The 25,867-nt window shown below is 42.3% G+C and overlaps 1 protein-coding gene across 1 annotated transcript in view; it reads left to right on the forward strand.

Annotated features, from left to right (window-relative positions):
• Window positions 1–410: 410 nt before the first annotated feature.
• AMOTL1 (angiomotin like 1) overlaps window positions 411–25,867 on the forward strand; it is a 156,814-nt gene continuing 131,357 nt past the window's right edge. The window contains exons 1-2 of the mRNA XM_041729970.1: window positions 411–555; window positions 20,667–20,801. Of these exons, the coding sequence (XP_041585904.1) occupies window positions 20,693–20,801 (109 nt within the window). The 5' untranslated portion in view covers window positions 411–555; window positions 20,667–20,692. The remainder of the gene's footprint in view (window positions 556–20,666; window positions 20,802–25,867) is intronic.

Below are 25,867 nucleotides of genomic sequence, written 5' to 3' on the forward strand. Positions count from 1 at the left end.
CCACCAGGTCTGAAAAACATTTAGCAAGGCGATCATTGCAGTTCTCACTGCCCGTCCCCCTGACTGAAATATCTTTGTTTCTTCTCTGTCCTTTGTTTTTTCTCCTTCTCCAAGAATTTTTACCTCTTAGAAGTTTAAATATCTGTTTTCCTTCCCTAGAATGCTATTTTTCAGACAACTGGATTCTTGGGAGGTAATGATATAACTTGGGGAAATAAGTGCATGTTTCCCTATCTCTGGTGCCAGTTAAAGTGATTGGTGTTCAAGACTTTCGGAAGCTCTTTGAAAACAACAGGGCTAGTCAGATTCCAGCAATTTACCTTCTGAAGGCTGAGCATGTCTGGGCAGTAGCTGCATAATTTGGATGGAGTCATCACTGATGAGACAGAGTTGGCTCAGGCAGGGAGCACTCATTGCTCTTTTAAACTCTACGGCACCAGGGATGAAGTCACCTTTCTTCTTTTAAAACCAACAGATTTGCCCTGTAAGTCCCTCTCACTTCTGTTAGAACTTGGTGGTTTTTTTCTACTGCCGATCACCGAGACCTTCTCTCAGGTAAGGAAGCTCTGATTTTGTGAGGTTTCTACCCAGAGAAGCTTGATTTGAGGGGGATTTTGGAAGGCATCTCTGGGTAGAGTTGGAGTCAGGTCAAGGGACACACTATGTGGGGAGAACGGTTGGTTCCCGGCCAGCTAGTCTCCACCTGGTGGGCTGGCAGGCTCTGAGCTGGGTGAGCAGAACCCCACGCAGCTCAGAGTTGCAGTAGCAGGTTCTCGAAGTGGGCATGGAAATCTAATCTGGGCTTGGTTTCGGCTGCCTGTTCTGGTAGTTGTATAACAAGCACATTGGTGAAGCAGCTACAAGTGGTCTCCCCTGGGCTGGGGCCGTCCTAACTGCTTTGCCATCCTTACAATTAGCTTTGTGTTTGGGGTAGAACCCTTCTAGGGTCTCATGGTAAAAGCTGATGTGCAGAAAAGCAGCAGCTCTCTGGGGAGCCTTCATTTGCTTGAATGCTTCCCTTCTTCCTTAGAGTACAGCAGGAGACAAAGGGGCCGAGGCTCCCTGTTGTAACATGCAGGGACCTTGTGTAAACAATGGCTGTGCTGCTATGTGGGGCGGAAGTGTATGAACATGTCTGAGTGCCTGTCCATACAAATTCTAAGAAAAGGAGCATGAGTTTTGGGGGGGGGGGGGTGTGTGCATGTGCGTGCGTGTGTGTGTGTGTGTGTGTGTGTGTGTGTGTGTGCGTGTGTATGCAGGTAGACCTGCGGTCCTAGGGACTTGCTAAAATCTCCCTGCAACGCTTTTGATGAGTTATATGAGGCCCTGTCACTGATTGAATCATACAGCTCTTATTAGCTCTGGAAGTCTCAATAAAGACATCTTGGTTATGACGGAGGCGCCTGCAGGGTGATAAATGGCTTTCGGAGAGAGACAGACTTGAACCACTGGGGAGGGAAAACGTTGAGAATTACAGAGCCTCTTTATTCCTTGACACAGAACCCTGCCACACATGGTGTTCAGTGTGCTCATCTGTAACCTTTGAAGGGAGCAAAAAATCTCATTTAGATAAGAGACGCTTGTTTTGTTTTCAATGCCATTGCATACTGGCTGCCAGCTCTTGCTTACATGTTCACCTCAAACTTGGCATGCCCATCCTTACCTAAAATCTGCTCTCCTTTCTGTTCCCCCAGCTCAGCAGAAAGCTCCTGGTTTTCCATAACAAATTTCTAGACTTCATCTTTGACCCCTCCATCATCCTCGCACTTCCACGTCCAGTTTGGCAACACATCTGACATTCTGCCTCCATATTCTCTCTCAAAGTCATCCATTCTTCCATTTCTATGGCTCTTTTCATAGTGTAAGCCATGATCACTTCCCTTCCGGGAATATGGGAACCTCTCATCCAGGCTTTTTCTCTCTTCTGACCTTCCCAGTACAGCCAGCATGATTCTGCGATGGTCAATCAGCACCTGCACAATCCAATCAATCACTAATCTGGTGATCCTGCCTTCTTAATATCCCTCCAAAATTTTCACATCTCTCCCTCTCACCACTGTTACCTTGGTCCGACCCACCAACCCCCTTTCCCTGAGTTATTATGATAGCTTTGAAGCTGACCTCCCTGCCACCAGTAGAAGACACTTTAAAGTTCTTACGTTTCCAAGCTTCCAAAGGACATCTTGTACAAGAACTTGAAGCACTTATTACGCTATCTGGGGTTTAGAAGCATCAGCATTTTTATGACTTTTGTAGATGCTTTGAGGAGGGAGGCAGAGAGAATGCGGGAAGGTGGGGGATGGATACTGCAGTGGGAAGATATGGTCTGAGGAATATGTCAAGCTCATGCCTTGGTACCATGCAGGTTTACATTTGAATCCCAGCTCCTTTTCCTGGTGTGGCTGAGACCAAATTGGTAAGCCTTCTTGAGACTCATTTTCCTCCACTGTGAAATAGAATGGAAATAATAATGCCAACATCACTAGGTGAATGTAACAGTTAAATGAGAAGGCTCTGAAACCCAGCAAGCTCTGAAACCTAGCAATTAAGAATTTTTAGTTCTTTTCCTTCTTTCCGTTCCTTTTAAGGCTTATAATCTCTAACTATCATGTATCTTGGATGTATCTGTGTGTGTGTGTGTGTGTGTGTGTAATTATCTGTTTTTGGCACAGTCGGAAGAAGGAATGGCAAAGAAATACATGAGAACTCTCTTAAAAGAATTTGCAGTTTACTTAGGGAGGCAAAGCAAACCTCAGTAGTATAAAAACATCTATAAAACAAGCTTTCTGCAGTTGTCATGTGTATACTACCAGTTGAGTACATATGCAGGAAGGGCTTGTGCAAACAGGTCTGTGAATACTTGTAGAAAGCGTGTAGGTAGATCCGTATCAAGCAATTTTAGATTTCAGATCATTGGGGACTTTAGAATCGTCAGCCTCTCTAATGTTGAAGCATAACTTCCCAGAAGACTTTATACTTTTAGAGTGACTTAAGGACATGCAGGTTAAGTGACACACAGCATGTCTGAGACTTTACGCATTCATTTGTTCATCAAAATGATGAACATTTATTGAGCACCTATTCTGTGCCATATCCTATGCTGTACAATTTCTTTGCAATCCTTCCATAGGACATGGATGATAACTCTCCTGTTGAATTCCAGGTAGCCTTAGGGAATTGTTTGACCAATAAAATAAAATGAAAGTGACATTGGGGATATCCATGGCTAGGTTCTAAGGAGCTTTGCAGCTTCCTTCTGGGGATTCTTGGCTTACTCACTCTGGGGGAGGACAACCATTATGTAAAGTCATGTTGTGGGTAATCTGGGTCTTGGGGAAGGGGTGGAGGGGGGAGCACTGATTCGTAGCATTTGCCAGTTTTCATAGTATGAGTACTCCCTCCCACCATGGCTGATTTCAGGCTATCAAAGTGATAGCACCAAATGCACAGTTGGAAAGAAATACACAGAATTGGCTCTTATAGGCTGGTTCCTACCTATAGGATGTGTGTGGCTGCCAATTCCTCTGAGACGGCCATGATGCGAGAAAGCTAGCTAGGTGGACAGAGTACATGGAGAGAAGCCCAACCAGACCCAGATTTCCAACCATTAGTCTCCAGTAATGAAGACTTCAGATGAGTCCAGATTCGGCTACTAGCTAAGTGCAGCTGGATGGAGGACCCTGTCTGGGAACTGCTCAGCTCAGTTCCAATGACCCACAGAACCCTAAGAGATAACAATTTATATCATCTAAGTTCAGAGGTGGTTGTTCTGTGGCAAAGGATAACTGGAACAAGGTCGTAGTCTTGTTTCTGCAGAAACCAGCCTGGATTATGCCCCCCATGGAATGTGGAGGAGTAGAGGAGTCTATCCAGAGAATTTTTTGCTCATAGTCTCAGGCCTCAGATCACAAAGGAGAAAAAGGCCTGAGGAAGAGACTCAACTACTTTACCAACTAGTTTTACTGTTATCTAAAGCAGTGAAAAACAATTCTTTTACACACACACACAGACACACACGTACACTTACCTCTCTCATCTTCTGCTTCCATCACTGCCCAAAGTTTTGCCTGATCACTACTTGCTCTTTGGGCTCCATTTCATCTTCCGTGTGGGATCCGCGGGGAGGGGGAGAAGCAGACAGAAGTCCAATCAGAAGTCAAGGAAATACCCCAGCCCTGAGGGCTGGTGGCAAGCCACTGAGACCCCTAGGTAAGACCCGCAAAAGAGGAATTGAAACAGGAGGCTTGGGGAAGATCCATGGATGAGTGGTTAAAGCATGAATTTTGATATCACATGACATGGATGCCAATCTGCCTTCTGACATTTTCTAACTGGCTGACCTTGGAAAATATGTCTCAATATCTCCATTCTTGGTTTCTTCATCTTTAAAATATGAATATAATGCCATCTCACAGAGTTCTCATGAAGATGACATGAGATGATGTTTGTAGAGTGCTTAGCACCTGAAGATGTCATGTTGAATTAGCAGCAGTTAACAGTAGTAGCAGTAGTGGTAGCGTTGGAGTCACATTGGTGGTACTGTTGACACAAGTTCCAAAGCCACAGGCTCCTTGGTAAGCCCTGAGCTTTAGTCCATCTGTCACACAACAGGTGCCCAAAGCGAGTATTCGATAAATACATCATACTGAATAACTAAATTTGGAATATTCTCCCATCATTTTTAACAAAGATTTTATTTATTTATTTATTTATTTATTTATTTATTTTATTTTATTTGAGAGAGAGAGAGTAGAGTGAGGGGGGAGGGGTGGAGCGAGAGGGAGAAACAGACTCCCACTGAGCAGGAGGGCTATCTTAGGGTTCGACCTCAGGACCCTGGGATCACAACCTGAGCCAAAGGCAGACACTCAACCCAATAAGCTACCCAGGCACCCCTATCATTTCTTTCTTATCATCCCCCAAATAAATTTCCAAGGGCTTATAAGCCCAAGTATGTATTATTTCTCCTTCAAGTGTGCAGTATGAACCAAGACCATATTTTCTCATTTCTTATGAGTCCTCTTCATACCTTCTACTGTGTAATAGGTAGCTGAGTTGTTCAGTGCTCAATATATTTTAACTATTATTATTTTTAAAATTCTATTTAAGGACAAATTGAAGTTGGGTGACTTATGCTGGGGTCCTGGATCCAGGGTACCCCAGAAATCTTAAGGTTACCCATTTACAGATGCCACCACTTTGGTAGGACAGTCACGGTGAAGGATAACATGATTCTTGAGAGCAAAATCTGAGTGTTAAGTTCTCTTGCTTTATTTATACTTTGTGAACAAGAGTCACTAAAATTTTAATCTACGCACTGACTTTAGGCAGACTTGTCTCATGAAATTTATGGTTAGTCCAGTCATGTGGATTTTTTTAAACAAAGAATGATGCAAATATTCTGTTGAAGAATAGCTGAATTGTTTTTTTAAAAACTTGTAATATGAAATATTTATAGATTTGTGTGTGCCTGCTTTGCTCTGCCTCTGATAATGTTAACACTTTATGTAACTATAGCATAGTATCAAAACTGATTGTGCCAACTGACATTGGCACAATCCAGAGACCTTATCAATTAGAGTTTATCACAGGTTTTATCAGTTATACATGTACTCATTTCTGTGCATGTATGTAGTTATGTGTAATTTTTTATCATGTTAACTTTATGTAACCACTACCATAATCAAGATACAAAACTGTATCATCACCACAAGGCTCTCTTCTACAACCTCTTTGAATCTACCACTCATTCTTAACCCTTTGAAACCTTCAGTCTGTTGTCCATCTCTGTAAGTTTATTATAGGAGCACTATATAAATAGAATCATGCAGTATTTAAGAATTTATTTATTTATTTATTGAGAGAGCGGGAGAAAGAGAAAGAGCATGAGTTGGGGGCAGTGCAGAGGGAGAGGGAGGAGCAGGCTCCCCTCTGAGCATGGAGCTGGAAGTGGGCAGGGCTCCATCCCAGGACTTGGGATCATGACCTGAGCCAAAGGCAGACACTTAAATGACTGAGCCACCCAGGGGCCCCAGAATCATGCAGTATTTACACCATGCATGAGATTGACTTTTTCCACTCAGCCTAATTTTCCTGAGATCCATCCAGGTTGTTGCATGTATTAATAGTTGATTCTTTTTTGTTGCTGAGTAGTATTCCACAGCACAGATGTACCACGGTTTGTTTAATCATTCACCCACTGGAGGACCTTAGGGTAGTTTCCAGCTGGGGGTTTATTCCACATAAAGCTGCTGTGAACATTTGTGTGCAAGTTCCTGCGTGAGTGTAAATTGTCATTTCTCTGGGATAAATGGCTGAGAGTAGAGTATCTGGGTCTTCTGGGTAAGTCCATTTCTAGTTTGAAAATGAATTGCCAAATTATTTTCTAAAGTGGCCATAATCTTTTGCATTGTACGAGTAATGGAGTTTTTCTGCATCGTCATCAGCTTTTGGTGTTATCACTATGTTTAAGCCACTCTAATAGGTGGGTAGTGATATCTCATTGAGATTTTTTTTAAATTTTTATTTATTTATTCATAAGAGACACAGAGAGAGAGAGGCAGAGACACAGGCAGAGGGAGAAGCAGGCTCCATGCAAGGAGCCTGACGTGGGACTTGATCCAGGGTCTCCAGGATCACACCCTGGGCTGAAGGAGGCGCTAAACCACTAAGCCACTGGGGCTGCCCCTCTCATTGAGATTTTAATTTGCATTTCTCTAATGGCTAATGGTGTTGAACATCTTTTCATGTGCTTATTTGCCATCTGTGTATCTTCTTCAGTGAAATTTCTATTAATGTTTTTTGCTCATTTTCTAATTGGATTGTTCTTTTACTGTTGGGTTTTGTGAGTTCTTTATATATTCTAGAGACATGTCCTTTCTCATATGTGCAGTTTAAAATATTTCCTCATTCTCTGTAAATAGGATTTTTCATGGAGTAAAAGTTTTTAATTTTGATGAAGTCCAATTTATCAATTTTTCATTTTATGGAAAAATTTCTTTTTTTTTTTCTCTTAGTACAAAGTAAAAGAACTTTTGCCTGGTCCTAGTCTTCAAAGATTTTATCCTATCTTTTTCTAGAAGCCTTGCAGTTTTACATTTAAGCCTGTAATCTGTTTTAAAATAATTTTTGTATAAGGAATCAGGTTTGGGTTGAAGCATGGTACCATGCCCAAACACTATACAGAAAAAGATTGGTATATTTAAATACATAAAGTGTGTATAAAACATATAGACAAAAATAGTATAAATGAAATAAAAATACAAATGACAGAAAAGTTATTTGCAGTACCTATATAACATAGCAAAATATATTTTCCTAAATATAAATTTCCTAAAATTTAAGTAGTACATCAAAAAAAAATTGAGTAAACATGGACGAAGCACATGAACAGGCTGCTTGGAAGAAAAGAAGTACAAATGGCCAATAAACTTAAGAAGGGATGATAAGCCCCCAATATAAGAAGCACAAATTAAAAGTGAGAAAACTTGCCTCTTTTTTATTACAAAAGAATTATAAAATTAACGTGCATCACAAAAAATATAAAAAACATAAAAAGTATATAATGTTAAATGAATGTTTCCTTCAAAGCCTCATCATATCCTCCCAAGACTGAAATCTTTCTTCAGATTATTTCTAATAATCTCTATGAAAAGTTTGCTCTTCCTTCCAGCTCTTTCTCTGGATGATTAGAAGTGTGTCTGTATGTGCCTATGTGTATGTGTTTCCTTCTTAGACATATTAGATTGTATTTGCAAATTATTTTGCACCTGGCTTTCTACAATTCACATCACAATCATAACTTTTCATTTAGACTCTTAAAGTCGCCTAATTTGTTTAAATGGCTGCCTAGGATTTAAAGTATAACTACACTTTATTTTATGTAACTATTTATTGAGAGGCATTCAAGTGTTTCCTTTTTTCTTTCATTACAGGGAATGCTGCGTTGTGTATATATATCTTTGTATTCACTTGGTTTATAGCTATTCTGTAGAATAGATACTCAGAAGTGAAATTGCTGGATCAAAGGACACATGAATTTTATATTAGAGAATATGCAAAAAAAAAAAAAAAAAAAAAAGAAGAAGAAGAAGAAGGATATGCCAAATTGCCATTTTAAAAGCTTTCTCGGGCAGCCCCGGTGGTTTAGCGGTTTAGCGCCACCTTCAGCCCCAGGCCTGATCCTGGAGTCCCATGTCAGGCTCCCTGCATGGAGCCTGCTTCTCCCTCTGCCTATGTCTCTGTCTCTGTCTCTGTCTCTGTCTCTCTCTCTCTCTCTCTGTGTCTCTCATGAATAAATAAATAAAATCTTTAAAAAAATCCCTTAACTTTAATAAATAAATAAATAAAATAATAAAAGCTATCTCAATTTATCCTTCTACCAAAATGTGAGAATACCTATTTCTTCAAAAAGTCACCATCTCTTGATATTGACCAATGCTTTAGAACACTTTGACAATGTGATAAGTGAAAAAAGTCAGCATTGTTTTAATCTGCATTCTTGGAGTATTGAAATTGAACGTGTTTTTATACATTTATAGTTCATGTCTGTTACTCTGTTAATTGTCAGTTTATAGCTTTGCTTATCTCTCTGTTGATTGTCATTTTCCTATTGCTATGTGAAACTCTTTTATAGTCTGGACATTAATCTCTTTATATATGTTGTAAATATCGTTTTCCTTCACTTGTTTTTATTTTACTTTTCTTTATTGTGTCTTTTTTGAGAAGTTTTACTTTTATGTAGTACAATCTGTCTATCCTTTATTTTATGACTTCTAGATTTCATATATTAGCAAAGTTTTCCCCACTCAGGATCAAGTTATTTCTTCTGATATGCATAGGGATTTGTTTTTATTGTTTAGATCTTTTGTCTTGAATTTATTTATACTGTGAAATAGGAGTCCACCTTTAAAAATAGCCAATTAACTTAGAACTCTTTATTGAATAGTCTATCCTTTCCCCACTGACTTGAAATGCCAATTTTCCCATATGCCAAATCAATGTCACTGATTATTTTGTAAACTTTTTAGTTTATTGGAATAAACAATTTATCTATTCTGCCAACAAATCATGTTGTTTTAATCACTGTAGCTTTATAACTTGTTATACTATAGAAATATATATATATTATATATATAAATATATATATATATATTTGAGGTACCCTCCCTCTCAAATCCTGTCATTATTTTTCTTTATCAATAGTTTCTAGATTAATAACCAAGATATATAAGAGAAAAAGCCAGCCATAGGAAGAAGAGATATGTGTGAGTTTGTATATGCATGCATATGTGTGTGTATATATATATATTAAAATTCATAAAAATATGTGTATACCCTTGTAAATATATATGAAAAAGTATGTGCATATATATGTATGTGTGTATTATATACCTGTATATATTTGCATAGGCACAGATAATTCTTGGTGGGGCACGCCAGACACTATAATTACCTCCAGGGAGTGGGACTGTTGGGGATTCTATTGATGAGTGAGATTTACTCTTCACTTTGCATCATTCCCCACTTCTTATGTATACTTGGAAAAATTTGCACTTCTTTTGTAGTGAAAAACAGTATAGAACTTTCTCTGCCAGAAACCCAACCTGCATATTCTGTATATCAGCATTTCTCAATCACAGCTACACATTAGAATGACTTGGGGAGCTTTTAAAAAGTATAGATGTCAGGGACCAGCCCCCAGAGCTTCTGTCTTCATAGCTTTGGGAGAAATCCTGGGCCTCAGCATATTTTAAAAGGACCCCAGGTGGTGCCAATATGCAGTCACAGTTGAGAACCATTGCTGTAGATGATGTGAGGCTTAAAGGGTCCCCAGAAGGCCACTGCAATGAGGTCTTTTCAGAATATAATTACTTGGAAATGCAACCCAAAGTAATCCATCACTTCTCTGTCAGGCTAAGTGTTGGCATGAGACTGAGTGCAAACAAGTTTGGAGGAGAGTGGTGGAAAAGAATTTTGCCTGAATGTGTGTGAAAGTATCCATCTCTGTGGTAGGCCTTTTTGTTGAAAGGTTTAGACTCATTCAGGCTTCCTCAACACAGAAGGGATTCTTTTTTTTTTTTTTTTCACATAAGGGATTCTTTTAAAATAATCATGACCATAAAAGATACAGGAATCTCATGGAAAACCAGAAACAGCACGATGGCTGTGCCTCAGAAGCCCGGAATGTGGGTTGGTACTGGAAGGTTCCAAGAGACACTCCAGGAGCCAGGGTTACTTGGAGACCCTCCTCTAGGAGACTTTCAAAATTCTTTCATCTGGAGAATTGCTTTGTTAAAATGAAATGGCTTTTGGAAGCCTAATCTGGGAAACAGATCAAAGAGGAAATTAAAGAAGCCTGAGGATTGACTGGAAACCCAATGTTATTGTAGCTCTGCTCCTTGTGTGTGTGTCTTCCTCTGATGCTTCTCCCCAGTGGTTGACTGATTCTGCATCTGTATTCCTGACAGAGGATCTAATTGACCCAGCTAGTCTGCAGTGGTCAGTCCCTGGCTGGGTGGGCTTTTTCACACCAGGTAACTGCAGAGATGGATCGAATCGTTCATGGCGTCCTGTGCTTACCACCCCTGGTCACCCGAGCCGGAGAGGGTACAGGGAGGAAAAGTGAGCGCATGAAACAGCCTTGGGGTTGCGGGGAGAAGGTGTGGGCGAGACAGTTTCCCTTAGAATGAGAGAGTGGGGAGAACATGGATTATTATTAAGATGTACAGGCCAAGGGGATCCCTGGGTGGCACAGCGGTTTGGCGCCTGCCTTTGGCCCACGGGCAATCCTGAAGACCCAGGATCGAGTCCCGAGTCGGGCTCCCTGCATGGAGCCTGCTTCTCCCTCTGCCTGTGTCTCTGCCTCTCTCTCTCTATGCCTATCGTGAATTAAAAAAAAAAAAAAAAAAAAAGCCCTAAATTTGTCCTCAGTGAATGCTACATTGGAGGATGGTTTCTTGTGGGGTTTGAAGCTGCTTCAATTCAAATCAAAGTGTATCAACCCATTAGGAATGGATAGGTGGCCCTTGCACTCTGAATATCTCTAAAGGTCTTGTTTATTTGGGCTTTTAAAAGGTCTTAACAGCCTAGGAATTCAGGAGAATAGAAATCATTTTCCCTTGGGATTAGGTCTGGGCCTTAGGTGCCACCTAAGATGAGAGCCCTTGAGATGTGGCTCGTGCAAATTGACAGGTGCTGTAAGTGAAAATACACACCTGAGTTTGAAGCCTTGGTATGAAAAAAAAAGAAATCTCATATTGTCATTAGTACTTTTTTATACAGATTATATGTTGAAATACTATTTTGAATATAGTGGATTAAATAAATATATATTATCAAAACTAATTTCACCTGTATTGTTACTTCTTTTAAAAATTTAGAAAAAAAATGTTAATTATACCTGTGGCTCAAATTTTCTTTCTAACCAACAGTCATCTTAGATGGTGACTCTGAGGGGTACCTGGGTGGCTCAGTTGGTGAGCATCTGCCTTCAGCTTAGGTTATGGTCCCAGGGTCCTGGGATAGAGCCCCACATCAGGCTCCCTGCTCAGTGAGGAGTCTCCCTTTCCCTCTCCCTCTGCTGCTTCCCTTATTTGTGCTCTCTCTCTGTGTCAAATAAATAAATAAAATATTTAAAGAAAAAATATGGTAGCTCTGACATCTTCCCCTGCAGAGGTTTGTAAAGATCTGTATATGAGGGGCACCCAGGTGGCTCAGTCAGTTAAGCATCTGCCTTCAGCTCAGGGTCATGAGATCGAGCTACACATCAGGTTCCCCGTGCATCCAGCTGGAGGACTGCTTCTCTCTCTCTCCAAAATCAATAAGTAAATCTTAAAAAAAAAAAATCTGTATATGAATGACAGTCTTTTGCAGCAGGGCCCACTTTAATACCTGGTTCTCAATCAGAGCTGTGCCAGTTTGGTTTATCATCAGAGCTGCAGTAATTTGTATTATTCTGGCTCCTTGTCTCTGTCTCCTAGAATGCAGCCCAATTCCTGTTCTCAAACAGAACCACTTAATCCTCTCCTGTGGTTTCCCAATATCCCACACAGAGGTGGCATTGTTTCTGGCTCTGCCTGAGCAAGTTCTGATGCAACTTTTCTCTGCCTCTTGGCCTCTCTTGCTCCTTCCCGTCTCGTGCCCCTGCCTTCCTAGGACTGGTGCACAGCAGGTGTTTCACATGGGTACTCTCAGGCACTTTTTACACATGTCCTTTCCCTGCAAGTGTGTTCCAGCCAGCAGCCTTGCTTTGGGGACAGATGACTGTTTCCTAATGCCCTGTCACAATTCATCCTGTTTCCCCCAGGAATGAAGTTTGCAGATGGGACTCAGCCACTCCTGGAAGTGTATCTGTTTTAGGAGTTCATTATGATTTTAATAAAACCAACTACTATCACCATTTTTTGGGCCAGAATCTATACTAGGTACATTACAGATATGTTGCATTTAATCCCTATAACAACCCCACAGAGTGTGTGCTGTCATCCCCAATTAGAGATGGGGAAAATGAGGGTCAGCAAAGTTATATACCTTGCTCTAAGATCACTGCTATAAAATGGTGGACCTGGGATTCAAATCTACATCTGTCCCCAAAGTCCTTGCTCTTACCCCAGTTTGGACTATAAAATACCGTCTCCCACATGCTATGCCACCTCCCAAGTTGGGCAACTACAAGTTGGAATTCAATGCTGCATGGCAGGTGATATCTCTAAGCAAATTTGCTGAATGATGACAGTGCTATGTGCTTGTATATTGATGATTCTCTAGTTGACATATGATTTTCTCAAAACTCTGAGAAAGCTAGAATAATAGACTTTATAAGCCCTAATTCACACACTAGAAAAACCAAGCTCCAGGGAGATGAGATGATTTGTACAGGGTCACTAGGTTAAGAAACTAACCCGAACCACATAAGAACCCAATTTTCTTGAAATATTTATTTTCCTTTATTCTACTTCATCACTGTATACTTAGGTATTGTGCTACCTGGCTGGCAGAATGTGGAGACAAATCTTTTGTTGTGATTGCTGATAGAACCTTGGGTTATGTGAAGAGTTTGCATGTACAAACTCATTGGAGTCTCCCAGCTGTAGGTATGCAGGGGCATTCACCTAACAAGCATTGCCTGAAGCCACACATCTGGCCAGGCATGGGCTACTGGGCGACTGATAACAATGGAAGTGGGGATAAGACATGACTTTGTCCTAAGGAAACCACCTCCTGCTGGGCATAGCAATCATCTTGTAAAGAGAATATTATCACCCAGCTGAAAAGCATTGTCCTGATGGAATATAAAATGTCCTGCAAAGCACAAAGGGAGGTGGAAACAACTCTGCCTGGAAAGGTTTCATGGCAGAAGGGACTTCTGAGTTTGGTCTCAGTGGACTGACTTTAGAGATGAAAAGCCTGAGTCACTGAGAGTTCTGCAAAGAACCTCATTATTTTATAACTTCATTAGGTTTCCTAAAAATATGCTTGTTGGAGTAGCTCCTTAGAGAGTAGTAGCATAAATTATTTATTGGAGTACTTAAAATATTAACATCAATATATTCCACCATACCTTCACAAATACTCTGCTTAGTTAGATGAGCCCATTTGAAATAATGCTTTTTAAGTTACTCAAACTTTCCAATTCTACAAAGCTCTAGTTGACATATGAAACAAATAAGAATCCCGGAAGAATCCTGTCAACTCTCTAAACATCAGCCCCTTCAGACAGAGGAAAACTTTGTGTCTCTAGCATTTCATGTCCTTTTATTCATGTAAAGAGATATTTTCTTATACAGTGGATACTGAAGAGTACTCTTTTTTTCCAAGTATAAGAGTCTTGTATGTGCTGTTGAATAAGTCTAAATGTAGACTCTGATGTGTTTGGTTTATTTGGAGATGGAAAGAAAAGAACCTTCCAAATTTAGAAATTGAAATTCATTAGAGCCAAACTCTTGGGGCTGCCCAAGAGAAGACTGTCCTCTATGCTACTGTGGTCCACAAGGTTGCTTGTGATTGAGTTTTTCTGATAGATGATACTAGTACAATAAACTGAATATTTGTGTCCCTCCAAATTGGCAAGTTGAAGGCCTAATCCTAAATGTCATGATATTAGAAGGTGGAGCCTTTGGGATGTGATTGGATCATGAGGGTGGAGCCCTCATGCAAGGGATTAATGCCCTTAGAAACAGAACCCCCGCGAACTCTCTAGCCCCTTCTGCCATGTGAAGGTGCAATGAGAAGTCAGCAGTTTGCAACCAAAAGGGAGTCCTCACCAGAACCTGATCATCCTGGCACCCTAATCTTAGACTTTCAGGCTCAAGAACTATAAGAAATAAATTTCTGGTTTTTATAAGCCACCCAGTCAATGGCACTTTGTTATAGCATCCCAAATTGACCTGATCCTAGATAATGGAGGTGTTAGCTAGAAATTTCTAGTTGAGAAGGAAAACCCCATCATGGAACCTCTTCCCCTTTGTGCTTCAGTTTAGTTGTTTTGCTTGTTTTCTGGGTGTGACAAGATAGACTTATACCTTCTACCCATCACCAAGATGGAAGGCTCCTTCTGATTCCTGAGTTCTTGAAGAAGGCCCAGATATGCAAGACTTAGGAGAGCATCAGGACTAGGGTAAAATCTTGATATTCCTGGAAAAGTATCTTATTTTAAAGACTTTGAAGAACAGAAGAAGGGGTAGGAGTTTCTAAAAACGCTCAGCAGTACTGAGGATTGTTGGTGAATATCAATATTTTAAGAAGTTAAAGATGAAGTGCTTGACAAAAGTGTTCATAAACATAATGGGCTGCCTGGAGAGAAAGGGAGCTCCCTCCCATTGGTACTATTTAATTACAAGCTGGGTAGTCATATACTGGCGAGTCATGCATAAGGAAAGGGTTGAACTGAAGGTCCTAAGATCCCTACCAAATTCTAGATTCTATTATTACCAATCCCTGGTTTACCTTGTGCATGCCTCTATGCTTGCACTTTGTATTATTCTCTAATGATATGTTTAGGTGTCTGTCTTCCCAACAAGGTTGAAAACTCCTTGAAGGAAGAAGGATTTTTACCCTGTGCCATCCCAAGCATTTAGCACAGTAACCAGAACATAGGAGATACCAAGTAAATATGTATCAAGTGAGTAAATGAATGAATTGTATATATTTATATTAGTTTATATATATACACATATATATATATGTGTATATATATATAGTGTAAGTTATATATATCTTGATTGGTAGAATAAGTCATCAGCAAGTGAACTTGGTTGCTGTAAGGGTGTTCATATTCCTTAGAACCCCTGGTTCCTTGAATACCAAGACGATGCAATATGCCATGTGATTCCCCAAATAGGACACATCTATGTAATCTATTCCTTCTCTACAGCTGGAGCTGTATTATGGCAGTTTAGGCGGCATCAAGGCATGGCCAGGGTTTTTCTGAATTTTTATTTCTAGATCTAGTCCCACTGCCAGCAATGACCCTAGAGATGTTGGCTAGAGGTCTGGGTGTGATTCGGCTGCAGGAAATGGGCAGGCATCTGCTGTGGATAATCAGAAGTGTGGTTTCATCACAAGCGTGGCGGGGGCGGGGGGAGGCAGGTGTATGAAGGGCAGGGGCTCCACTGGCACGCTGGGCAGAGAAGCAGATATGCAAACCAAAGTGGGAGTGTAAGTGGGAGAATCTCAGCAAGTTAGACTGGAGCAGAAGGTCAGAATGGGGCCAAGAAGCAGAGGCAGATAAGGTGTGGTTTTTAGGTGGAGAAATTGCCACAGAAGCAGAGGAGGTGGATGAGGTGGCGAAGAGAATACTTTTCCAAAGGAACACATTAAACTGGGATATGTTGGACAAATAGATATGGAGTGTTTACCTTGTGACAGTTGCTGTACAACCGACGACAAATAAGTAGGATCTCTGCTCTCAGGTACATAAACTATGAACTCAACTCTAACGTATTAACAGACACAATACAGTACAGTGTGATACATGCTGCATGGAGAAAGTGCAGGGAAGTGTGTGGGGAACACATAACCACCCCTAAAATGAGATGGAAAGGACAAGTTGTAGTTAGCAAAGTGAGTCAGGAGGAACAACCTTGCTCGAGCTCTAGAATGGCTGGATGAACATACAAAAGATCAAAGCAGGCAGCTCACGCAGAGATTGTAGATACTCTGCTATGGTTGGGCATTCTACCTGAAGCAGTTCAGACTTTTTCCTGGAAATAACGAGTCACTGGAATATATTAATCAAGGAGCAACATGATCAGATGTGTGTTTTAGAAATATCACTACCACAAAGTGTGGACACTAGGTGGGAGGAAAGGCAGGCCAGGGACCCACTGGTGTAACTCAGTGGGAGATGGTAATGGCCGAACTGAGAGCAGAGAGAAACAAATGTATTCTTGAGACATCTGAGAGTTAGAATGGACGAAGCATGGTGATTGATCAGATGTGTGATGTGATCAAACAATCCAGGATGGCCTGTTTCTGGCTCAGGCAGCTGGGCAGATGGTTTGCTTTAGAGGCAGCTCTGAAAAGACAGGAGGTCATGTCAGTTTAAGGAGACTTCTGGTTGTCGAGGAGCCAAAGAGCAAATGGTCCAAAGGTCCATTGGTTCCCATATCCTTCTTTCAGGGCAGGCAGGTCTCCTTTGCCAGCTTATCAGTATCTGATATCTGATGAGGGTCCTTGCATACTCCGGTGATTATTGTTTGTGCATCCACTCAATGAAGCGATATTTATGAAAGATCATTGTGTATCCACAGTATCTTGGTATTCCATTGACCCTGGTGTCCAACGATGAGGTGGTTTAGTTCTTCTATTTTTTTCTATGTAATTTTCAGCTTTATCAAAGTTTAGTTGACAAATAATATTCTAAGAAATTTAATACACAAACCTTGGCGATTTGTGTGTACATTGTAAAATGATTCTTCCCATCTCGTTTGCTTATCCATCACCTCACATATTTACCTTTTTTTCTTATGATGAAAGCATTTAAATTCTACTCTTTCAACAAATTTCACTTACAAAATACAATGTTATCAGGGATCCCTGGGTGGCGCAGCGGTTTGGAGCCTGCCTTTGGCCCAGGGCGCGATCCTGGAGACCCGGGATCGAGTCCCACGTCGGGCTCCCGGTGCATGGAGCCTGCTTCTCCCTCTGCCTGTGTCTCTGCCTCTCTCTCTCTCTCTGTGTGACTATCATAAGTAAATAAAAATTAAAAAAAAAAAACAAAATACAATGTTATCAATGAGAGTCACTGTGCTGTGCATTAGACCTGCAGACACTATTCATCTTACAACTGCAAGTTTGTACCCTTTTACCAACCTCTCCCTACTTTCTCTACCTCCACCCTGGAAGCCACTTTTCTATTCTTTTTCGAGTTCTACTTTTTAGATTCTACACCAAGTGATATCATGCAGAATTTGTCTCTCTCTTCAGTTTATTTCACTTAGCAAAGCGCCTTCCGGATTTACCGTGTGTGTGTGTGTGTGTGTGTGTGTGTGTGTGTGTGTGTGTGTTTGTGTTTGTGTAAATAAAACATATTTACCCAGGGGCACCTGGGCAGCACAGTCAGCTAAGTGTCTGACTCTTGGTTTCAGCTCAGGTTGTGCCTTCAGGGTCTCGGGATGCAGCTCCACGTAGGGCTCCGCATTCAGCTCAGAAGTCTGCTGGAGATTCTCTCTCCCACTCTCTCTGCCCTTCCCCCCTGCACATTCTCTCACTCTCTCTTTCAGATAAATAAATAAATCTTAAAAAAAGACATTATTCATCCATCAATAAGACACATTGTTTCCATCTGTTGGCTATTATAAATAATGATTCAGTGAACATGGGAATACAGAAGTTCTTTGAAAAAGTGCTTTTCAAAGTCAAATTTACAACTGTAGGATTTCATCAGGCTTTCCCACTCATGCCACCCCACTTTATCCTTTAGAGAAAGTATTTCTTCGCACCTCATTCCCAAGGTGGCATAATTTTGACTTTTTAGTTTTTTCTTCATGGACTTAGTCTTTGAGAGAATTTAGCCTTGGATAGAGGTTCAACACTTTATAGAAAACCCTGAATAAGTTATGACCAGAGTTCTGGAAAAGGTTTTCTAGGCTCCACACTTTTGCGAGCAACTCTAAGCCTTCCTATGACCGAAGTGATGGTGTTAGAGTGTCAGTAACAGATGTGATTGCTCGAAATCTTCCTTGAAATACTTAACATTTGATGCCTTTTCATTTCACATTTTGTGTGTGGCTTTCCCAAGTTGGGGTGTGAAATTCAAACACCAGAGGAACTGGCAGGGTTTGTAGGTCGAATAAAACAATGGGAACCTATGTAGTTCAGATTAAGAAAATAAATGCATGGATGTGAGAATCTAGCCTCACACATCGAGAAGAGATCATCTTACAAATCTGGCTACTGGGGGCCAGGGGCTGCCTAAGCCCCTAGGCCAAGAGGGATGGGGAAAAACATTGTCTAATTAATCAGTAAAGCTCTATTTTTGGCCAAAGAAAGATATTAGAATCTCTGACTCACTTCTCAAAGATACTGCAAAGATTAATGAAATGGTTTTGAATAACCATTCTACTGCAAATAAATGTTGCTTTTTAAGGATGTAGTATTATTGTTAATAACACTAAGATACAAGATCTTGAATACTTAGATTGTTGGATTAAATGGTGATGCCAGAGTGATCATGGCTCAGGATTAGCTTTCCACTCCAGACATGTTTTTAATTTTGCACAGAGAGCATGTCTTGTTCTGATGGCAGACTATCTGTAGCCTTGATCAGCCACCTCTCACGTGTTCAGGCTGATGTCTCAGTTTGCTAATGGATAAATAATACAGCTTTCTCCACCCACTCATGTGGGTGGATAGGTTGCCTTTGTATGTAAAGCATATTATTATAGGCTGCAAGTCTTGGGAGACTGATCAAGCCTTTGACAACATCTGGTGCTAATTCCTTCATTTACAGTTGAGGAAATTAAGCCAGAGAGAGTAAGTGCTTTGCCCCAAATCACCTACTGGTGCCAGCTCAAGGGCTAAAATCTGGATTTATTGTTAAATCCAATGTTTTCACTATGGCATTGTGCTATATCCCCTCTGGTCTAGGATTCCCTTATAAAACTTTTGGGGGCTTGGATTGATAACAAATCCTCAGTGAGCCAGTGCCCAATAAAGTATAATACAATCTTTAGTACCTCCTGGTGTTCTATTAGAGATTTTTGGTTATTTGTTGCAATTCCTGAGAGTACCAGACTCCTCTAGTCGGACAGCCAAAAGGCAACAAGTCAATGTGCCATGTCTGAAGTCAGGCAGGCAGTGCAGCAACCTGCAGGGCAACTTTCAAGAGCGTTCTAGAGACCATATCAAGCCAGCTGGTCTGATTACAATTAATGATAATCAGTGCCTATCCTAATTAGGCTTATAGGATTTCTGCCCTGGTAGAGATCCCACTTGCTGCATTCCTAGATTAAGTCCATCAGTCATGTTCAATTATTCAGCCATGTCCATTTGAGAACCTGCTACATGCAGAGCTTTATGCAAATCTCTTTGAAATGTAAGCAAAAGATTGGTGGCAACTTGTAATCTTTCCAAGATATAAGGAGAGATTCCCCAGGCTGGACTTCTCAGAGGCAGCCAGTGAGGAGACCTTTTTTTTTTTTTTTAAGATTTTATTTATTTATTCGTGAGAGACACACAGAGAGAGAGAGAGAGAGAGAGGCAGAGACACAGGCAGAGGGAGAAGCAGGCTCCACACAGGGAGCCTGACGTGGGCCTCGATCCCGGGGTCCCCAGGATCATGCCCCAGGCCGAAGGCAGCACTAAACCGCCGAGCCACCTGGGCTGCCCGTGAGGAGACCTTTTTATGAAAGCCAAGGTCTCATGGCATGTGACTTTCTCTCATGGTTTCCAAAGGGGAAATGGAAAACTAACCTCCATGGTCTTCCTTGGCTCTGGTATTTTTCTTTCAAATAATATTTATTATATACCTTTTTCAGACTATAAGAGTAAAGCATGTTTATTGTAGGAAATGCAGAAAATTACAAAGAAAATAAAAAGCACTCATAATTCCAATACCATTCATAGTTACTTTCATTTTCTTCTTTCTTTTTTTTTTAAGATTTTATTTATTTGTTTGAGAGAGAGAGAGCAGGGGGGAAAGACAGAAGGAAAGAGGGAGAAGATGACTCCCCATTGAGCAGGGAGCCCAACACGGGGCTCGATCCCAGGACCTTGGGATCATGGCCTGAGCCAAAGGCAGACACTTAACTGACTGAGCCACCCAGATGCCCCCACCCCACTTTCTAGTCCAAAATTTTCCAAACTGTGTTTTAGGCATATATAGAAGCATATACCTATTCATTTTCATGAACCTAAGATTCTACTGTATCCTACTCTAAAATTCTAGAAGTCTATAAAACATGCAGAACTCAGCACAGTTCTTTGCTCAAAGCCTGGCATGTGGTAGTTTTGTTAACTGAATGGGGAGGGAAACCATGATGCATGGACTTGACCAGCCTCATTGGAAGATCTCACACTCAGGGCATGCCCAAATCTTGACAACAATCTTTGCAAACCTAAGAAACATAAGAAATGATTACTTTCCTCCCAGAAAGCTTCTCTTTCCCAGAAGAGCATCAATAATAATTCATCTCCCCCTTTTTTGTGCTCATTATTTATTTCAGGAGATTCTGTTTGATCTGAGAGCTGCATGTGCAAGAGAGCTGCTGGAAGCATGGACCTCAGTGAAAAATGGCCCTTGGAAGAAGGAACCTGGTTGTCCCATGCTGGAATTCATCACTTTGCCAACACCAGAGGAGGTATGGCTGCTTTGATGTCCTTGATATACGGGGTACTCTTTAACTCCTGCACTCACTGTGTCAACCTAGCTATACTTAGGACGTGCCCGGTGCTATTTGTCTGTTCAAAAGCAGCCAGGTGGAGAGGGGAGGAAGGCACTTTGGAGTCAGGCAGATCTGGGTTCAGATCCTGGATTTCTTACTTATAAGCTACATGGCCTGAGAAAGTTTGTCATTTTCTCAGCTCTAATGTGAGATAGGAATGCCTACTTCATAGGCGTCCGATAAGGACCGTGAGTAATGCAAGCTGTCATTTACTGGGCCCTTTCCCTATCCAGGTAGGAAATTAGTCATATACCTCCCAGCACCTAACATGTCTAAGGCACTGTATTCCTGCTTATCTTTTTTTTTTTTTTTAAGATTTATTTATTTATTTAGAGAGAAGAGAAGTGTATATGTGTGTATGTGTATGTGTGTGCACACGCACACATGAATGAGGGGAGGAGCAAAGAGAGAGGGAGAGAGAGAATCTCAAGCAGACTCCATGCTGAGTGTGGAGCCATATACGGGGCTCAAATTCAGGCCCCTGAGATCATGACCTGAGCTGAAATCGTGAATGGGATGCTTCTAGCTAAGCCACCCCAGCAACCCTGTGTTCCTGCTTGTCTCCTCTCCTTTCAACAGCCCTGCAAAAACTGGCATTGAGATTACAGCTGGTATAAACAGAGTAGGTCAGCTCACCTTCCCTTCTTTTTCCCTGCCTGGCATCTGATTAACAGAGCTCAGCATTAAGCGATAGTGATGTTGTAACTTTCCTGGTGTGGAATACACAAATGTAAGAACCATCACCCTCATACAGAGCTGTGGGCCTCTTTCTGGTCTAAGTGTCCACGGCCACCACCATCCCCCAAATCTAATGGAGATTTACTTTGGCGATAAAAGCCACTCTGTGGCTAGGGCGACAAAGGCCACTGAGGTTAATGCGTTCACATGAGGTTTTTAGTAAGGTTATGCCTCCCCATTGTTGTTCATTCCTTCATTTCTTTGTTCATTCAACCAATATTGCGCATCTCACCACATCCCAAGCCCTTGGGAGCACAAGAGAACAAGATAGGCATGGAGCTCACTAGGCCACAATGTGCTGTGCCCCATCTCTAAAGCGGGGTAACTTACGCAGCACTGCACCAGAGTACTCTTCCAGCCAAGGCTATGGCACACAATGGGAGACTGCCCACGGAGAAGGGCAATATTTTGAGAACACTTGGATGAGTTCAGCCAAAAGCCAACAGTTGTTTTCTCCTGTCTCTGGCCACCCTGCCTCCCCTAGCCACTTTTTAGAAGTTCTTATGCCAGTAACTCCTCACAGTCCATCGTATATAGTCGAATCTCCTTAGCACCTTAGCTCAATACACAACCCTTCCTCATCAGACCTCTGCCTGCCTCTCTAGACTTATCTCCTGCTGTTCATGACTAAAAACAAATCCCCTCCACTGCCGTACTGACCAGCCTCCGGATCCTTGGATACATCCTGCTCTCGCACACTGAGAACCTCTGCATAGACAGTTCCTACTATTTGCCTTCTGCTCAACAGGTCCCCACTCATCTCTGAACTTCAGCTGATGTCATCTATTCTGAGGCCTCTTCCTGCCGCCACCCACCCATCTCACCCTTGGTCCAAACGAGGGGCCCAACCTCTGCGCTGCATAGATTCCTGTGTCACAGCACCTACTACACTGTGTTGTGACTGTCCCTAACCTGGACAGCCTGTGGGCTTCCGAGGCAGTCTTGTTTTAGTCACCACTGCATCCCTTTCGAAAGCAGCCTAGCAAATAGTTGATGCATGTATATTTACCAGCTGGCTGTCTGGGTGGCTCCATGGGTGAAGCATGGGTAGGACCACGCCCTCTGGGTATGTCTGAGAGCCATTGTGGACTATGGCAACCCAACTGGACTGTGTACAAATGCCCCTGGCGCCACTGCGTCACTTCACGGGACTTTCAGCACACCCATAGCATTTCCTTCCCTGCTCCAGGCTTATTTGCCAAAATCTGCAAGCAGAGGAGAGGAAGGAAGTAGGTGTGCTTGGTCTGATGGTGCTTTTGTAACCTAGGCAATAGAATCACCCATCATAGAATTTTAGAAACCTTCAAGATCATTGTGACAGACTGATGTCTAAAAACTGCGTGTTGTGACCAACTCCACAAACTACCACATCCCTCCATGAGTTCATTCGGTGGTGTATCTGCAGTCTTTGGGGCATGGCTTGCTAGTAGTAAGGACTTTGCTAAGGACCTGTGTCTTAGACCTGCCTCATGGGGAGTCACTGTTCTCAGGTAAGTGATAAGCTTCAGGGGCTGATAAAGGTGCTTAGCTCTAGTGGGCAACATATACCATGATATGTGGTCTTGGTCCAGACGATCAGATCAGTATGTGATAATGGAGGTGGAGACACAGTATGGTAGTGCTGTGGTATGTGGGTGAAGCCCGGTGATGAAGAATCTAACTTGCTGAAATTTGGAAATCCTTATAGGCAGCCGCTTTTAGAGCCCTGGGCTGGGGTTCAGATAAAGGGCTCGGGTCCTAAGAGGAAACTGAACTCAGAAATAAAGTGGAAACCCTGCTGTGCCAACGCTAAGTCAGAATTGGAGTAATCACCAAAACAAAAACCAAACCAAATCAAAACACAAAACCTGTCATTCATTAGGTTTATACGTTGCATCAGACATTATGCTGAGCCTTTTTTTGTATAGATATAGATGATCTCGATTCATTCACAGTCTTTTTTTTTGTAAAGATAATTCTTTATTTTTTTTTAATTTTTATTTATTTATGATAGTCACAGAGAAAGAGAGAGAGAGACAGAGACAGAGACAGAAGCAGGCAGAGGGAGAAGCAGGCTCCATGCACCGGGAGCCCAACATGGGATTCGATCCTGGGTCTCCAGGATCGCGCCCTGGGCCAAAGGCAGGCGCCAAACCACTGCGCCACCCAGGGATCCTCCCATTCACACAGTCTTATTCTCATTTTATGAATGAAGAAACAGAGCCTGAAGACTCTGATAAGAGGCTCGCACAAAGCTATTCAGCTGGTAAATGGCAGAGTGGTATTTGAACTTAGACCTGCCTGAACCCAAGCCACTGTAGACTGTTGCCCCTTGCTTTACCCTCCAACATTCCCTACTCTGCCTCCTTGGTTTAAGGCTCCAGTGGGCCAGTTACAGATTTTTATTGCTGGTTATTTCATTGTCATGATGGAAAAGAGCACTGGCTCTGAGCAGGGCCAGAAAACCAGCAGCGCTGTTGCCATGTGTGGTTTATGATCCAAGACCCTCCTATGGCCACTTCAGCTAATGCATTGCCAAGGCAATGATCCACCTGCTTCCAAGCATCTTTCCTCTATGCCCTAGACCCTGTCCTACCTCTCCCACCACTGGTTGGTACCAACAGCTCCATTTCTGGGACTGAATGTGGGCTAACAGAGTTTCCATTTTTAGTGAAGTACCAGGGAAAGTCCTGGAAGTGTCCAAGCCTTGGGGTTTTGTTCTTGGCTTCATGGAGTCCTCTGAGAACTGTGTTATCTGCCAGGGAGGCTCAGTCATCCTGGTGAGTCATCGGCCTTGAGGCAGGGCCAGATCCACGCAACATCTGCCTCTGTGTTATCCTCAGAGCATCTCGGGCTGCCATTAGAGTGGGACAGCCTCCAGGAAGCTGGCAAGGAGAACCCAGGATGTCTGGGGGTGAAGTGGAGTTTCTGGAGGAAAGTCCCTCTGCCACTCTGGCTTCCTACACTACTAAAAACACCCCCCGGGACCTGGGCGGGTGATTTTTCAAATTTATTTTAAAGATCTGGAACCCATGTTCCAAATGAAATTGTCTGCAGTGCCTGATACATAAAATAGAAGGGGCCAGTGTTTGGCCAGAGCTCCGTTTCTGACTGTTTCATCACAAACTGATTTGGCTGCTCCTTCGATTTGCCAGCTGGCCGTGTGGGGATTTGGTACAGGAGCGGTGGCCTCCACAGCCTTTCTTAGTGGATCTCTAAAACACTTGTCCCTGTTACAGAAGTGCTCGCTCAGCTCTCTGAGAATCCCTCTCTGTCATCCATTCTTCCCAGGGGGACTCAGCCTGCTTAGGCTCCTCATTCGGAGACAGGCAGGAAGTTCAGGACCTGGCAGGAGAGGCCAGGTGTGTGGGAGAAATGCAGTGGGGCTGCCCCCACTATAGGTATAAAAACAGGAAGGAGCAGATTTCCCTTCCGGTCCCCCTCAAGGTGAGGAAGGAAAGGAGGAACTTCTGGGGGCGGCATGGGTACCGAGGGCTGCTGCCGACATTGTTTGATTTCACATAAATTCTCTCTGAAATTTCATCAAGGCGTTATTATATACCTCCATTTTGCAGCTGAGGAACTGAGTTCTGGGGAGGCGAGCTCATACAGCAAATGCCAGCACAGTTCACATTTGAAATCAGGTCTTTCCATTGCCAGGCTATGCCATGTCCATGTTACTCCTTTGTCTATTGGTCTTTCTTTCTTTTTCTTTCTTTCTTTCTTTCTTTCTTTCTTTCTTTCTTTCTTTCTTTCTTTCTGATTTATTTATTTGAGAGAGAGAGAGAGACAATAGAGAGAGGGGCAGAGAGAGAATCTTTAAGCAGATTCCCTGCAGAGCATGGAGCAGGATCCAGGGGTTGATCCCACAACCCTGAGATCATAACCTGAGCCGAAACCAAGAGTTGGTCGCCTAACCGGCTGAGCCACCCAGGCTCTCCTGTCTGTTGGTTTCAAAGGACAACACATTCTGGGCATCTCCACCTTTTCTGTGAGGCTTGATTCTTTTTTGCCCATTCCTTTTGCATGTGGTATGGTAAAAAGACTAACACAATAGAATCTGTTATCCTCAATCCTCTCTATTGGCATTTGTTTTAACAAGTTCTATAAATGTCTTTTTATTTTACATTTTACAGAGGAGCTCATGGTCTAGGGAGGAGTGGAGACTCACCAAAGACTAGCAGTAAAACGAGGGCTGGCACCCTGGTCTCTGCTGCTCCTTCCAGCACCTATGCTATGTTGACTGCTAGGACCATATTTTCTTG

This window comes from Vulpes lagopus, chromosome 15, assembly GCF_018345385.1.
Source record: "Vulpes lagopus strain Blue_001 chromosome 15, ASM1834538v1, whole genome shotgun sequence".
Classification (NCBI taxonomy): Eukaryota; Metazoa; Chordata; class Mammalia; order Carnivora; family Canidae; genus Vulpes; species Vulpes lagopus.